The sequence below is a fragment of the Symphodus melops genome, assembly GCF_947650265.1.
Source record: "Symphodus melops genome assembly, chromosome: 16".
Taxonomy (NCBI): Eukaryota; Metazoa; Chordata; class Actinopteri; order Labriformes; family Labridae; genus Symphodus; species Symphodus melops.
Window position 1 is genome coordinate 23,226,212 of NC_136706.1, and position 17,708 is coordinate 23,243,919.

At 42.5% G+C, this 17,708-nt stretch overlaps 2 protein-coding genes across 2 annotated transcripts; one reads left to right on the top strand and one right to left on the bottom strand.

Moving 5' to 3' along the window:
• Positions 1-548: 548 nt before the first annotated feature.
• LOC306836570 (F-box/WD repeat-containing protein 2-like) lies at positions 549-2,440 on the top strand (the record flags this gene model as incomplete). The annotated part of the gene is made up of 6 exons (XM_079363745.1): positions 549-553; positions 733-896; positions 1,020-1,153; positions 1,255-1,341; positions 1,420-1,589; positions 2,035-2,440. 6 exons carry the CDS (start codon positions 549-551, stop codon positions 2,321-2,323), a joined length of 849 nt encoding a protein of 282 aa, XP_079219871.1. The 3' UTR covers positions 2,324-2,440.
• A 5,063-nt stretch (positions 2,441-7,503) lies between these two features.
• LOC306836571 (protein NLRC3-like) lies at positions 7,504-17,434 on the bottom strand (the record flags this gene model as incomplete). Its single annotated transcript, XM_079363746.1, is given in 11 exon segments — positions 7,504-8,079; positions 9,486-9,659; positions 10,210-10,383; positions 11,418-11,591; positions 12,143-12,316; positions 13,348-13,521; positions 14,894-15,416; positions 15,682-15,684; positions 15,687-16,737; positions 16,924-17,036; positions 17,188-17,434. Coding segments are annotated over 11 exon segments (2,832 nt in total). The 3' UTR covers positions 7,504-8,054.
• Positions 17,435-17,708: the final 274 nt, after the last annotated feature.

The following is a 17,708-nucleotide window of genomic DNA, read 5'->3' on the forward strand; positions in this document are numbered from 1 at the left end:
TGTTATGATTTGGGTTTTGTTAGTGTGTGCACTTTTGTTGTTTGCTTTCCCTGTTTGTCTTCTCCTCCTGTGTGCTCCCCTTCCCCCTTGATTACAATTTGTTTCAGCTGCACAACCAGGTGTGACTCATTCCACTACTCATCAACTCCTCCTCTTAAGCCGGCTCTCCACATGCAGCCGGCGCCAGATCATTGTCAGCCCTCCGTGGTATCAGTTCTCTAAATCAGGCTTCCTTGTAATTTGATGTTCCTCGTGATTTGCTTGTACTTACCCTCCTCTTGTGTTCCCTTCGTCAGCTCCCAGTCCAGACCTACCTGCCTCTTGTGTCCTGTCGTCGAATCGTGTTCACTTGGATTTCACCTCACGCGTGCTGGATTAGGGTTGTTGGAGAGTCACTTGGATTGTTGTCTACACTAAGCACCTTGGAGCTTGGACTCTTGCTCTTTATTGTCACTAGTGTCACTTTCCCCATTTATAAAAAATTGTTGTTATCTGGTCCTTGGTCTCACGCTTGGGTTTTATTCTGGTTTCGTAACACACAGGTCTCCATGAGGTGACTTCTTATCTCCCCCAATGTATCCTAAGGGTCTGTTCTCATTTCACGACTAAACTGTTTATCTATCACAGTCTTTAAGGAATGACCCCAAATAGACCCCTTCATTGTCTTTGATGTTAAACAAATCTCTAACCTTAAGAACACCATTTGTCCCACCAATAGCTCACATGTTACAGCAGCATACTTACACTTCACATACTTGTGATCCAGACTCACACCTGTGCCACGGTCAAGTTTGACGAGCAGAAGCTGGTGACGGGCTCCTTCGACAACACTATTGCATGCTGGGAGTGGAGCTCTGGTGCTAAAATCCAGCAGTTTAGAGGCCACACAGGAGCAGGTAAGCCGACTTGTTCATCTGATCTGGGTCATCCATCCTAACATGGAGGACGTGTGGGAGTCTGCAGACTGTCGTTTAAAAGATTCACACACTCTGTGTGTGTGTGTGTGTGTGTGCGCTCAGTGTTCAGCGTGGATTATAACGACGAGCTGGACCTGCTGGTCAGCGGCTCTGCGGACTTCTCTGTGAAGGTGTGGGCTCTGTCGGCCGGGGCGTGTCTCAATACTCTAACGGGACAAACCGAGTGGGTCACCAAGGTCTGATCACGTCACAACAGTCTGAAGTTATTTGTCTGTTTGTGAAACGTGTTTTTCAGATTGTCTTAAATAATGTAAAACATGTGGTTGTGTCCCGTCAGGTGATTCTACAGAAGAGCGAGGTGGAGTCCATGCTGCACAGTCCGGGGGATTACATCCTCCTGAGCGCTGATAAATATGAAATCAAGGTAAAGCTCCTGGCTGTGTTTGTGATGCAGTACCCGAGGAGGCCAGCAGATGGTGCTCACGCTGTGTTCCCTCTGCAGGTCTGGCCTTTAGGCAGAGAGATCAACTGTAAGTGTCTGAAGACTCTGTCTGTGTCGGAGGATCGCAGCATCAGCCTGCAGCCTCGTCTGCAGTTTGACGGGAAATACATCGTGTGCAGCTCCGACCTCGGGGTCTATCAGTGGGACTTCGCCAGCTTCCAGATTCTCAGGTACAAAGAGAAGCGAACACGGTTTCTGATTTATAACGAGGAAGCAGGAAAGAGTTCACTCAGCTCTTTTCTGTAGCTCCTTCATGATGCAGCTATTCAGACTTTCACTGCAGGAACCCAACGCTCAGACTTTGTCCCGAGTTTCTCCTCCAGCCTCCTCGGATTTATTCTGCAGGAAGAGGCCCGCTTTAATCTTATTGGCTGACTGATGGTCCAAACAGTTCTATTTCATTTGCTTAACTTAATATTAAAAACTTTAACTTGGGGGACGTGCAGGAGCCTTTATGTTTCAGTCCATGGTATCCATGGCAACAGTAAGTCCCTGTCATCGAGACGTGTGAAAAAAAATCCACATTTTCCTTCAAACTCAACGTTTAAAAAAACTCTGATTTCACCCAGAGAACGTGTCTGTTCACCCAGCTGCTCTTCTTTGTCTCGTCCTCAGGGTGATAAAGACCCAGGACCCGGCTAACCTGTCCCTGCTGAGTTTCGGCGAGGTCTTCGCGCTCCTCTTTGATAACCACTTCCTGTACGTGATGGACTTGAGGACTGAGGCGATCTCAGGACGCTGGCCTCTGCCGGCCTACAGAAAGTCCAAACGAGGGTCCAGCTTCCTGGCCGGCGTGACGTCGTGGCTGAACGGGCTGGACGGGGACAATGACTCTGGACTGGTGTTTGCCACCAGCATGCCCGACCATAGCATTCACTTAGTCCTGTGGAGGGAGAACGGATAGAGGACGGGGACACGAGCCGCCATGACGGGTGCTCCAAACAGCCAAGATACACAATGCATGGACCAAAGCATTTTGTTTTTATTTGTTTCTTCCTCAGCATACAGTCCTGCTCCACACACACACAAACACACACACACACACACAGAAAGAAGGTGAAAAGAGCGCTCCGGATTCTGCAGAAACCCGTAAACTTCTCTGCAGTCTTCTGATGGCGGACAAAGACGGACAGGAAAAACGACTTTTTCAAAGCCAACATGTGTCAGTGGCAACTTAAGAATCTGTCAAAAATAAACACCGCCGTAGAATCTAAAGGGTTAATGTTTCTGCGCTGTGCTGTGTTTGTAGCCGACCTCTCGGTCATCGTCTCGGGGTCGACGTCGGCCTCAGGAGACAAACCTGCACGATGTTCACCGAGCAGATCAGCAGAAACATGAGAGATGGAGAAGAGGAGCCTTAAATACAGACGATGTACATAACGCAGAATGTGAGGTCACATGGTCACCTTAAAGGGGAGCGCTGCCAGTTTTAAACTAAAACCTTTTGTTTTGGTATTCTGGCATCAAAACGACTAAAAGGTACAAAAAGTTTCTGAATGTCTCCGGTCGGGTTCAGACGGGACCAGCGCTCCCCTTTAAAGAAGTCCCTGACGGGGTTTCAGACGGCCTGCAGTGACCCGGGTGCTGAGTCGGTCTTGGAGAGGTGGTTTTGGTACATTGTTGTGTGCAATGTAATCCTCTTGTTTTCTCCAGGCGGTGTGGTTTAAACGTGGGCTTGAGAACATGTGATGTGCCTTTTCATTTGGTTTGACGTTACAAACTGGAACCCTCGGCACGTTGCAGTGAGCTGACTGTAACTCTTCATGTTTGTTCATATATTCACTGTGCTCGAACAGTCCAGGATGTCTGTACTTTTATAGTTCTCTTCCTGACAGTGACTTGCTTTTATGAATCATCGGCTGAGGGAAAACATCAGGGTTAGTTTTCTTCAGGACTGGATGCATCGAGGGAGCGACAAACAACTTTGTGCAAAACAATAAGAACATTTTATTATTTCAGATTCCACTTCTACAAACATGAACGTTTGCTTCTCTCAGACTCTTCATCGATGTCTTCCTGTACATCAGGCAGCACAGGTGCAAACAGACAGACCTGCACAGCAGCAGGTTCACAGACGCTCACTCCTTTCCTCCCTGCAGCTCCAAGCTCAAATTCAAAACACGATTTGTACATAGTGATGAAGTGAAACGGGACGTAGAGCTCTTGTTGATGTATCGTTAGAGTGGACTGCATTGAATCACTGCACACTTATTTCACACTGTCTTCTATCACACTGTCACCTGCATCGGTCTACAATCAGCTCAGTACTGCAATCTTTCAATAAATACAGTAAATGCACCGACTTTTGTCTGTGTTTGGTCGTGTCATCAGTCAAAGGACCAATCAGAGAGCTGCTCTCTAACCCTGTGATCAATCAACCAATCAGAGAGCTGCTCTCTTCCTGTGTGATCATGAAGGAAACATGCTGTGTTGAAGCTTCTCTGACAACAATGCAGCAGCCAGTATGTCCTCCTTCTAACTTTAGATTCTGCTCCTGAATGTTCTGGATCTGATTGGACCAGAGAAGGTAGGCGGGGCTTTGAAGGCCGTTTTGGACGCCCCTGGGTTTGGCAGATATGAGAGCAGTTATCAGGTGAACAGGTGTTGCAGCGATGGAAGCGGGCAGTGGAACTGCTTCAGATAGAAGTGATTGTACCCGAGCTAAAAAGCCTCTGCATGTTTCTAATAAGCTCCAGCAGCAGAAAGCTGCTCAAACTAGGATCAATGTTGGAGATGCTTTTGAAACATGGAGAGAGGTTAGAACGCAGAAAGCTTTACAGACCCATGCAGAGCTGGCTAAACACTGAAGCTACAGTGTGCACCACATGCAGAGCTGGCTAAACACTGAAGCTACAGTGTCCACCACATGCAGAGCTGGCTAAACACTGAAGCTACAGTGTGCACCACATGCAGATCTGGCTAAACACTGAAGCTACAGTGTCTCTACATGCAGAGCTGGCTAAACACTGAAGCTACAGAAATCTTTACAGACCCATGCAGACTTTTCAGACTGAACCCTCGTGGTCATTTAGTCGTCCTTTTTTCAATAAAACTCAGGGTATTATATTATTATATAGGGGGTCTGAAGCCTCCCTAAATAATTTGGTGTTTTATATTTAAAAAAAAAAGTTTTTCTTGTTACAAAACGTGCTGACAAATTCAATATAAAGTGGCCAGAATATGAGTTTAAATAAATAATCATATAACCTGTCATTATTGACTTAAATATGATGATGAATCTGTCAGTTTCCCTTCACTTCATCGTGTCAGGTAGAGAGACCCTTCAGCGCGTCGTTATCCAATCCATTCCACTTGTTCATATAGAGACCGCCCACGTGACTGAAAATCCAGTCCGTGTTTTCCCTGCGACCTAGCTTGCACTCCTGCAGCGTGTGTGTGTAAGATGAAGTACACACAGAGCGGCTAGAACAGCGTTAGGAGAAGGACGTGAATGCAGAGTGGATATAAGAAAGTTTTTGAACAAAGTAAGTATTCTTCTCTGCTGCTAGTAATAATTAGTTAGCCCCCAGCTAACAGCACAAAGTCCCATGTAATTAATGAACCAAGTGCTTCCTGTTTGACAAGTAAAAACCTAGCTTGCACAGTTACTTTCCAGCTCTAAAACAACTCTGCTACTTAGCTAGCTAGTTAGTGTGAAATGCATTGTGAAGGCCCTGGTTGTTTATAGAGCTAAGTGTGCACTCTCTTTACCATATACTATCTTTGGGCTGATTTCCTTCCTTCTGGAGCATCAGCTGTGTTTCTCACTTTATGCACGGATGCACACCTGAAACAGGAGCTGAGCTCATTCACTATGATTATCATCATTGGATATTAACAATAATGATAATGATAAAAATACACTAATAATAATAATAATCACTCAACCATCGCATTGACCTGTAGGAGTCAGGACAGAGGAGCACAGGGAGTGAGAGGGGAGAGATCTCTACTGGAAAGGTGAGTCTGAAGGATTTCACAGGATAGAGTCATTAGTGATGCAGACAGTCTTTGAATATGATGGAACTCAATATGAATATGAAACATTTCAATCAAGGCGCACCATAACAGACTTATGATTGATTAGAAAGTGGAGAAAGCCAATTTATAGATTGATAGATAGATGGATAGATAGATAGATAGATAGATAGATAGATAGATAGATAGATAGATAGATAGATATGTAGTGGCACTCCGTCTTTTTCTTCGTCCTCTGTTTCACTTATTGGAGTCAACTCACAGTATTTGCAACGCGAGTGAAAAAACAAGACAACTTTCCTTTGTTTCGAAAGGTTTACTGAAAAAATGTCAAAGTAAAATACAGGTTTAACAGAAGGTCTAACGCACGGTCAAAAAACTGTGTAGCTTCCATTAATATTTGACTCCAACTGCTGACGTTACATCCGTCACATTTAACTACGCAGTGATGTCACGACCGAAACATTCAGAAACATAAAAAATAACCTTTTCACCATTTTAATGACTAAATTATGACCTTACAAACTATTTTAAACATTATGAAGAAACATGAAATTACTTACAAATCAGATTTTAATCATTTTTAACTAAATATTTGTAATCAAATCAATTATAGACATATTGGCTCTTGATACATAGATAGATAGATAGATAGATAGATAGATAGATAGATAGATAGATAGATAGATAGATAGATAGATAAAATATTTCCCTTCACTCCCTGAATCTACTAACGCTTCTCATCCACTCTCAGCAAGCTGACACCTTTCCCCCAGAATCCACCTTGTTTGAAGCATCCGACAACATCCAATCAAATGTCAGAATAGCCCATGAAGAAGTGTGTAATGGATGTTAGCGACGCGAGCCCATACGAGCCACACAAACGCCATGCTACCAAAGATAATTACATTTGCGTACAAAACCTACGAGGTGGTAAACAAACAAAGAGCTGCCAGATGTAGAACATGCAGTTCAAGAATTACAGACGGGGATGCAACAACTTCAAACTTCGTTCAACATTTGAAGTCACACAAAGAACGGTAAGTGGAGGCTAATATTTATTGTGAGTAAATGCATTAGATAACGTTAGCTAAACGGCTAGTTTAAATAGCATTACTGGAAACTACAACTGCATTACCTTGTCGGGGATCATTTCTCTTCATTTTTCCTCATATATTTAATTATTGATTATTTGTTTTAGCACCTGTTTATACAGTGGTGACATTAGGTACTGCAGGCTACTAATAAACGATACAGTTTACATTACTTGTGCTTACTTTTCCATATCGTGCTACACTATACTCCTACTGCATTACATCTGAGAGGGAAATCATTTACTTTTTACGTCAGTATGTTTGTCTGACAACTTCAGCTAATTTTCAGATCGCAGTGAAAACCTTGCATTGTATATTTAAATGTGCTGATTTTGAATGTTTGCAATTTATTTTGTTTTGTAATTAATTCCAAGTTCATTAAGTGTTACTGTGGCTTTTAAATATAACTTAACTTCCTAATTTTTGAATTGTTTGCTTCAAATCTGAAGCTAATTTAGGCGTTGTAGTTTACAATCTAATTACTTTAACTAGATTGGTTATATATCTAGTTTGATCTGCAAGTCATGTGGGCCTGTAATGCATTTTCTGACATCTGTTCAACATGCTTTTCTCTTACAGATATGAAGAATACCAGATCAACAAACGAATCATAAATGAGCCACAACAGCCGTCAGTCTCACAGTTCATGGACACCCGTGCAGGGCAGTACAGCACAACTCATCCTCAACAGAAAGCAATCACTAATTCAATACTGTCAGACTTGGTTATTGATTGCATCATGCCGCTGTCTATCGTGGAAAACAAGAGTTTTTGTTTTTTCACTTTTGAAAGACTAATATGCAGCAGACTACATGAGACTGCAGACACACTGAGATAAAGCTGATAATAATCCACTTTACATTCTTTAATCTGTGCCAGTAGAAAAGGCGTCAGCACGTTAATATCATGTTCATACAAAACAGTTCTTATCTAAACCAAGGCGCTTCAGAGTTTTCCATGTTTTTACACCGTGTCCTAACAGCACGCCAGACGTTTACATGGCGCTGCATTGTTGCATCCGTTACATATTTCATTGTTTGCTCTGTGAAGTTCAGTTTGTCCTTTCAAACAAAATGACATCTACAGAGCTCTCATATTGAGGAGCTGTCAACTCGAATCACTCAGAGGCTCGTCAATAAACCACTCACCATCAGACCAATGAAGTTTTTCTCAGCTGCTGACACAGGTCAAAGGTCAACATGTCAGTCCAACATACAGACTAACAAGTGACAGAAGTTAGAGTAGAAACATCACACTGAAGTCTGGAGTCAAAATAATCATCACATGAGAAGAAGAACTGCAGCATTTCTTGGTAGCTTTTGACCTCTGAACATTTCTAGCAGCTGTTTCATGTTTGACCTTCCTCTCCTGTAATGTGTGGAGAACAGATTCATTAGAAATATCACTGAAATGAACTGTGAGCTGATTCCTCTGTCAGTCCCTGATGGATGAAGATCTCCTCAGCTTGCAGAGCTTCTCCACACACAAGATGGTGGAGGTTCCTCCTCTGTGGATCATCAGCTGCTCCTCTCTGCTCCACCAGAGTCCTGATCACTCACATTATCACAGAGACCATCTCCATCTCCATCTATTGAGAGAAGATGAGAGATGACAGAAATCAGAAGTTACTGTCATGTTTACATTTTAGTTTCTGTCGTCATGACAACCTGTAGTGACCTGGGGCCTGCACCATGAAGCAGGATTCAGGGTCACTTCAGGGTTAGCCCTGGGTTTACAGTCCTGAAGGTGGTTCACTTCTAAACTGGGAATATCGCCATGGCAACTGATGCTGCACACCGAAACTGCTCAGGAGCAGGATATGTTGGAGATAAGAGATCAACCTGTGAAAATCTCACTGACCAATCAGATCTCTTGATGGTGTCGCTCTGTGAGCTGATGGAGAGAGAGCGACAAACACTTCCTGTGTCCCGTCTGATTTGACATCATAGTCCTTAAAGGTCATGATTGTTTGTTCCTGATATCCTTCATCCTTTAACAGAGAAAAAGCAGCGCAGCCTTTGAGTTGTTTGAAGATGTTCAATGATGAAGAGCTTCTTCTGCCTTTGAATGATATCTTCATATGAATGTTTAGTGTCTCCATGCCGCTCTGTTTGTGATGCTCAGAGCTGCAGCTGAACTTCTCAAACTGTTCTGGTCTCCACATGAAAGAATCAGAGCAACACATTCAGTTCAGAGAAGAAACACGAGTTCTTCTGCTCAGTTCTGAGGTGAACTAACGATGGGAAGGAAATAGAAGAAGCCGTAGTTTGGACATGAATCCTCTCTGATGTTTCTTTGTTTCTGTCAGTTGTCCTTCCTGCATTTGTTCCTGCAGCTGTGTAACTTTAGTCTTTGAGCCTGTTTGTCTTCAACTTCTTCATATTATTCATATAGTTTGTTCACAGTTTGTTAGATATGATGATCTGCTGACTGCAGACTCTGTGATGATTGTGATAGGTTAAATGAAGATAGCTCCGCCCCTTTTATGTGAGCGTGCTCTCTGAAACTCTGGGTTTACTTGTCAGGTTGATAAGCAGCTTCATGTGACTGTTCAGCACCATCTCTTCTGTCAGGGTTAGTGAAGCCAGATCACAGAAAACAAACCCTGAGTATGTTGAACTCTCTTCATAGTGTCCACCCAGAAAAGGATTTCTCCAACAACAAACAAGAATCTGAATGAATGAAATGAGAGCTGTAGCCACTTTTAGATTGGATCTTCAATCTGTAATGTTCTCTGCTTTAAAGCATTTGTATTGTCATATTGTGGTTCATGTATTTTAATGGATCCTCATCAAGTGTTTTGGAGTTTAATGTGTTTGTTTACACAAAGGACCAACTAGAGACACAAGCTGGAAATTAACAACAGCTATAAACTCTTTATGCAGCTCATCAGTTTCATGCTTTGTATTGAAACTATGTTCAATCACATTGTCCCTGTTAAATAAATAAATTCAAACATGTGGAGGGTTTACTAAAGAACACTGAGAGACTGACCTCAGAGTCTCCAGTCGATAGTTTGGATTCTTCTGAAGATCACACAGCAGCTTCACTCCTGAATCCTGCAGGTTGTTGAAGCTCAGGTCCAGCTCTCTGAGATGGGAGGGGTTGGACTTCAGAGCGGAGGCCAGAGAAGAACAGCTGATCTCTGACAACCTGCAGCCCCACAATCTGAATAAAGAATAAAAGAAGAATAAAATAATGTGTAATCCAGTCACATGTGTTCAGCTTGTGATGAGTATCTCAACATCACTTTGTCCTGATGAATCAAGTTTTCTCTAAATGATTAGAGGATCATTTCTGATTGTGTATTCACTAAATCTAAATCCTCCAAATGTCAGCTCAACATTCATCCAGCTGTTCATGTGCACAGATGAAGAACAGGCTGCTGATCTCAGTCAGCTCTGTGATGTTACTACATTTATCAAATCACACATTATTCAATCACAAGTCTTCATGATTTCACTTCTTAACAGAACCAGAGAAAACCAGAGGCTTCATGTGCACCTTGTTCAACTTTACTTCACAGAGTCACAAAAACATTTTCACATCAAATCTCTAAATTATTCAACAACTTGGAAAACTAAAAATCTCCAAAATAATTTATGATCACAAGATACAAACTCAGACAAAAATTGAAAACATATAAATCCTGAAATGTGCAACAATGGAGGATGTGGATTGAAATGATTCAAATGAATGACACAGTCGGTGATCTGACCTCAGAGTCTCCAGTCTGCAGTTTGGACTCTGCAGATAATCATACAGCAGCTTCACTCCTGAATCCTGCAGTTTGTTGGAGGTCAGGTTCAGCTCTCTGAGATGGGAGGGGTTGGACTTCAGAGCTGAGGCCAGAGAAGAACAGCTGATCTCTGACAAACTGCAGTGACTCAATCTGAATAAAGAATAAAAGAAGTAAATGTAGATGACAGTGAGCTTTATACATGAATGTGTGATGTTGTCCACATGAACACACTGATGTGATCATCATCTGTTCATTCTAACATTGAAGGACTTTATTAGGATGCATTAATACTTTAGTTCTTCCTGATCCTTCTTAGATTCAAACACTCAAAGCTCCTGTGAGGAACTTTCATTACGTGTCTGTTTTGGCGCCCCCCTGTGGACAAAGTGAAACCTCTTCTCTCTTTACTGATCTTGTCCTGTACAGTATTCCCTCACTAAAAACTCCTCCTGCTTTCTTTGAACTCTACAAACTACAAGTCAGTGTGAATCTCTTCTGTAGGAAATGTAAAGAAAGGCTTTTCCAGACAGCGTCCTGTGATTCTCCTCATGTGACAGCGAGCAGCTGGAAACAGGCAGACTTTCAAAAAGGACTTTATAATGTTGGTGGTCTCATTGACTTTAGACAATCATCAAGAGAAATCCAGATTACTTTGAGTGTGTTTCATCAGCAGATCAAACCTCCTCACAGTACGTTTAAATCACAGAGTTTGTTTTGATATAAGATCATAAAAAACATGAACGGTATGAAAGAGAGGATGAATGACTTCACTCTGGACCAGTGACATCATCACTGACATCATCAGGTCACGTGGCTGCTACAGGTGGAGAAGCTAGCAGCAGGTAGCATTTAGCAGAAGTCCCTGGATAGAAGGTTAGCATCAGATCACTTTATGAGAAGATGACTTCATGAGTAACTGGAGTAAATGAGTAAAGGAAACGATGGAGTGGCAAAATAACATGTGGATACATTCAATTAAATTAAGAGAGGACTGAAGGACCCCCCCCCCCCCCCATTTTATTTCTTTACTTTCTAAATTTAATGATCTTTTTCTCTGTGTAACATATCCTCGGTTCTTTATTATTAGTTTTTGTATTGTATGTTTAAAAACAGATTTAAAAATGTGCCTGGATGAACAAAATATGTGATGAAATTCATAAAAATATTACAGTCAGTGATCTGACCTCAGAGTCTCCAGTCTGCAGTTTGGACTCTGCAGATAATCACACAGCAGCTTCACTCCTGAATCCTTCAGGTTGTTGTAGCTCAGGTCCAGCTCTCTGAGATGGGAGGGGTTGGACTTCAGAGCTGAGGCCAGAGAAGAACAGCTGATCTCTGACAAATTGCAGCGCCACAATCTGAATAAAGAATAAAAGAAGAATAAAAATAATGTGTAATCCAGTCACATCTGTTCAGGTTGTGATGAGTATCTCAACATCACTTTGTCCTGATGAATCAAGTTTTCTCTAAATGATTAGAGGATCGTTTCTGATTGTGTATTCACTAAATCTAAATCCTCCAAATGTCAGCTCAACATTCATCCAGCTGTTCATGTGCACAGATGAAGAACAGGCTGCTGATCTCAGTCAGCTCTGTGATGTTACTACATTTATCAAATCACACATTATTCAATCACAAGTCTTCATGATTTCACTTCTAAACAGAACCAGAGGAAACCAGAGGCTTCATGTGCACCTTGTTCAACTTTACTTCACAGAGTCACAAAAACATTTTCACATCAAATCTCTAAATTATTCAACAACTTGGAAAACTAAAAATCTCCCAAATAATTTAAAATCACAACATTTAAATTCAGACAAAAACTGAAAACATATAAATCCTGAAATGTGCAACAATGGAGGATGTGGATTGAAATGATCCTAATGAATGACACAGTCTGTGATCTGACCTCAGAGTCTCCAGTCTGCAGTTTGGACTCTGCAGATAATCACACAGCAGCTTCACTCCTGAATCCCGCAGGTTGTTGTCACTCAGGTCCAGCTCTCTGAGATGGGAGGGGTTGGACTTCAGAACTGAGGCCAGAGAAGAACAGCTGATCTTTGACAAACTGCAGCGCTCCAATCTGAATAAAGAATAAAAGAAGTAAATGTAGATGACAGTGAGATTTATACATGAATGTGTGATGTTGTCCACATGAACACACTGATGTGATCATCATCTGTTCATTCCAACATTGAAGGACTTTATTATGATGCATTAATACTTTAGTTCTTCCTGATCCTTCTTAGATTCAAACACTCAAAGCTCCTGTGAGGAACTTTCATTACGTGTCTGTTTTGGCGCCCCCTGTGGACAAAGTGAAACCTCTTCTCTCTTCACTGATCTTGTCCTGTACAGTATTCCCTCACTAAAAACTCCTCCTGCTTTCTTTGAACTCTACAAACTACAAGTCAGTGTGAATCTCTTCTGTAGGAAATGTAAAGAAAGGCTTTTCCAGACAGCGTCCTGTGATTCTCCTCATGTGACAGCGAGCAGCTGGAAACAGGCAGACTTTCAAAAGGACTTTATAATGTTGGTGGTCTCATTGACTTTAGACAATCATCAAGAGAAATCCAGATTACTTAGAGTGTGTTTCATCAGCAGATCAAACCTCCTCACAGTACGTTTAAATCACAGAGTTTGTTTTGATATAAGATCATAAAAAACATGAACGGTATGAAAGAGAGGACGAATGAGTTCACTCTGGACCAGTGACATCATCACTGACATCATCAGGTCACGTGGCTGCTACAGGTGGAGAAGCTAGCAGCAGGTAGCAATTAACAGTAGTCCCTGGATAGCTGGTTAGCATCAGATCACTTTATGAGAAGATGACTTTATGAGTAACTGGAGTAAATGAGTAAAGGAAACGATGGAGTGGAATAATAACATGTAAATACATTTAATTAAATGAAGAGAGGACTGAAGGACCCCCCCCATTCTATTTCTTTTCTTCCTTAATCTGAATTCGATGATCTTTTTCTCTGCGTAACATATCCTCTGTTCTTTATTATTAATTTTTGAATTAAATATTTAAAAAAAGATTTATTAATGTGCCTGGATGAACAAAATATGTGATGAAATTCATATAAATATTACAGTCAGTGATCTGACCTCAGAGTCTCCAGTCTGCAGTTTGGACTCTGCAGATAATCACACAGCAGCTTCACTCCTGAATCCTGCAGGTTGTTGTCACTCAGGTCCAGCTCTCTGAGATGGGAGGGGTTGGACTTCAGAGCTGAGGCCACGACGTCACAGTGAGTCTCTGAGAGTTTACACTTAGAAAGTCTGTAGTGACACATAAAATAGAGAAACATAACTTATAAAAGAAGAGTTTGATATTCATGTCTCACATCTGATGATTAAACAGTTTGTCCTGTTTGGTCTTAACTTTACACATCAGTGGAATCTGTCACTGACACAAAAAGTCTCATCACTGGTTTTCAAACCTGCACATTCTTCACCTGTCAATCATTCACTAAATGTTACTGATGAATGGAAACTAATGGAGTTTTATTTAGGAGGACATCATGTCTATGGTGTAAAATCCCCCCTCCTTCTCTCACTCTCCTCTACCTGGCTTTATGTTTCCTGGATGGGCGGAGCTTCAGAGCTGATAAAGGCAGCCAGCTCACCTGCTGTGAACTCTTTGGGAACAATGGAGCTGACTGCATGTGAATGCCTCATCAATCCTGATAGTTTGGAATGTGAGCTTAAGATGGAAGTTTCCTTTGTTGAAGTCCAATAAGTAGCAGTGAATGAGTTCATTTATTTATCTACTGATTTACTTTGGTTGTGTTTAAGTCATATCTTTAATTCTGTAGTAAGTTTTAAAGATGAACATTAGCCTTTGTTAGATCTGATCTGTGACTTGGATTATGATGTGAAGATTGATGACATGTGTTACTCGTTGTCCTCTGACAGAAAACCAGTTAAAAACTGGAGAATAATCGATTGAAGTGGAAAGATCTGAGCTTTTTGGTCCTTACAGACAAACCACTGAGTTGGACTTATTCCCTGGAACTGGTGGAGCCTCCTTCCTCTCAAATATTCTTCATCTATAGTCTGTGATCTGAAGTGTGATCTATTCAGAGGACTCTCTCTGCAGTAGAAAACCATTTGAAACTCATTGAACAGTAACTCTGGAGGAGGACCATCTCATTCTCGTCTGGCTCACTTCTATAAAGGTGAAAATACAGAGACTGCTGCAGAATGATCCAGAAATCAAACAAGTCAGCAAAGAATCAAATGTAGTGAGGTGAAGGATCTCCTGTAAGAACAGTTTATCTGTGATCTACCTGCTGAGATGTTCAGAGATGATGCTCATGATTGATTAGTAATGCCTGCAGAGGCTGGAAGGGGGCGATCATAGCATCTGATATCTCTCTTTTCAGGGATTAACACTATCACACATCTCAGTCACTTCTTTGGGAATTCTCTCCTGAATGTGTTCACAAAAAACTATCAAAAATATTTATGAACTCGGGACAAAAAGAAAAAAAAAACATCAGGTGTGAAACAAACTACGACTGACTGTTTCTCCTGAACATTAACAGAGGAACAGTTTTTAGTGAACAGAGAGGATTACGTTTAGTTTATATTAAAATAAGTAAATTAGTACATGACACTGATTTATAATGCTCATCACATCTGGACTTACTTTGCCTTCCTGCAGTTCCTCACAGCTGGAATCAGTCTCCATCGTCCCTGCTCTGATGTGTTGTACTTCTTCAGGTCCAACTCATCCAGAACCTCCTCAGACATCTGCAGCATGTAGGCCAGAGCAGAGCAGTGGATCTCAGAGAGTTCCTCCTCTGATCTGTTCTCTGACTTCAGGAACTTTTGGATCTCCTGATGGACTGAGAGGTCCTTCATCTCTGTCAGACAGTGGAAGATGTTGATGCTTCTGTCAGGAGAGATATCTTTACTGTTCATCTTCTTCAGGTTGTTGATGACTCTCTGGATCATTTCTGGACTGTTGTCTGTCTGACCCAGCAGGCCTCCTAAGAGTCTCTGGTTTGACTTCAGAGAAAGACCATGAAGGAAGCGAACAAACAGGTCCAGGTGACCGTTTTTACTTCTCAGGGATTTCTCCATTGATTTCTTTAGGAACATTTCCAGAGTCAGTTTTCTTACAAAAGGCTCCAGTCCTGTTTGTGTTTCTCCCAGAAAACCATCCAGTCCTGTTTGTGTTTTTCCCAGAAAAGCCTCCAGTCCCGTTTGTGTTTCTCCCAGAAAAGCCTTCAGTCCTGTTTGTGTTTCTCCCAGAAAAGCCTTCAGTCCTGTTTGTGCTTCTCCCAGAAAAGCCTCGAGTCCCATTTGTGTTTCTCCCAGAAAAGCCTCCAGTCCCGTTTGTGTTTCTCCCAATAAAGCCTTCAGTCCTGTTTGTGTTTCTCCCAGAAAAGTCTTCAGTCCTGTTTGTGTTTCTCCCAGAACAGCCTCCAGTACTGTTGTGTTCCTGTCTGTGAAACAGTGGAACTTGTAGACTGCAGCCAGAAACTCCTGAACGCTCAGATGAACAAAGCAGTAGACTGTTTTCTGGAACATCACACACTCTGATTTGAAGATCTCTGTACAAACTCCTGAGTACACCGAGGCCTCTGTGACATCCAGACCACACCGCTCCAGGTCTTCTTGGTAGAACATGATGTTTCCGTCCTCCAGATGTTCAAACGCCAGCCTCCCCAGCTTCAGAAGAACTTCCCTGTCGGCCTCTGTCAGCTCATGTGGACTCATCTGATGTCCCTCACCATACTTGTTCTTCTTCCTTTGTGTCTGAACCAGCAGGAAGTGTGAGTACATGTCAGTCAGGGTCTTGGGCAGCTCTCCTCTCTGCTCTGTGCTCATCATGTGCTCCAGAACTGTGGCAGTGATCCAGCAGAAGACCGGGATCAGACACATGATGTGGAGGCTCCTGGATGTCTGGATGTGTGAGATGATTCTGCTGGACAGATCTTCATCACTGAACCTCCTCCTGAAGTACTCCTCCTTCTGGGCGTCAGTGAAGCCTCGTACTTCTGTTACCCTGTCGACACATGAAGGAGGGATCTGATTGGCTGCTGCAGGTCGAGAAGTGATCCAGATGAGAGCTGAGGGGAGCAGATTCCCCTTGATGAGGTTTGTGAACAGTGTGTTTAACGATGACTTCTGTGTGACATCAGACACAACCTCCCTGTTTGTGAAGTCCAATGACAGTCTGCTTTCATCCAGGCCATCCAAGATGAACAACAGTTTACAGACAGCGAGTGTCTCTGCTGCCACCTTCTGTAATGTTGGATGGAAAACACGGAGCAGCTCAAGAAGACTGTAGCGCTGATGTCTGACCAAGTTCAACTCCCTGAATGAAAGCAGGATCAGCAGACTGACGTCTTGGTTCTCTGAGCCCTCGGCCCAGTCCAGAGTGAACTTCTGCACTGAGAAGGTTTTTCCAACACCAGCCACGCCGTTTGTCAGAACCACTCTGATGGGTTTCTGTTGGTCGGGTTTAGCTCCTGCCTTTGGTTTCTGTTGGTCGGGTTGAGCTCCTGTCTTTGGTTCCTGTTGGTCGGGTAAGGCTTTAAAGATGTCCTGGCACTTGATTGGAGTCTCATGGAGGGCCTTCTTTTTAGAGTCTGTCTCCATCTGTCTCACCTTATGTTGGGTGTTCATCTCTTCTCTCTGCCCCTCTGTGATGAAGAGCTCAGTGTAGATCCTTTTGAGGGGGGTTCTACTTCCTGTTTCATCACTTCCTTCAGTCACACGTTCACATCTCGTCCTCAGACTGACCTTATGTTGATCTAAAACCTCCTGCTGACCTCTATCTACTGAAAGAGAGAATTATAGAATCTGATTATTGTTTTCAGATGTTTTTGTAAAAGAAGTAAAAAGACTTTTCATTTCTAGACTTTTGACATTGACCAATAAAAGTCGTGTTTTAGGAGGAGATCACAGAAGCACAAAGGTGTACAGTCTTACTTTGTTCAGTGCTGCTCTGACTGACTGTCTGCAGTCCAGATCCTGGTCTGAATCTTTCTCCACACTGAGGACAGGACGAGTCTCCTGCTGAACCAGACTGGTCCCAGTATGAGGTGATGCACTGTCTGCAGAACCAGTGTCCACAGCTGGTAGAGACGGGATCCTTCAGGACGTCCTGACACCCAGGACAGGACGTCTGCTCCTTTCTAACATGAGTCCTCTTCGTCCCCCTGTGAAGACATGTCATTAGAACTAAACTGATGATTGACTGATGAAAATATGAAGATTTATCAAACACAATCTAAAGAGTCAGATGATCACAGAGAGCAGGTAACGCCTTCTTTCTTTCGGGACAGATCAGTCCAGTTTGGTACAGTTTGGTTCAATTAAGCCTGATCCCGTTTGTGTTTCCACAGCCACCCGTGCCCTATTTGGTAGGCGGCGTGTAATTCGGATGACGATAGCTGCTATTTAATAGAGTCATATGATAGCAGCTATCCGCTAACAGCTAACTTTTAACA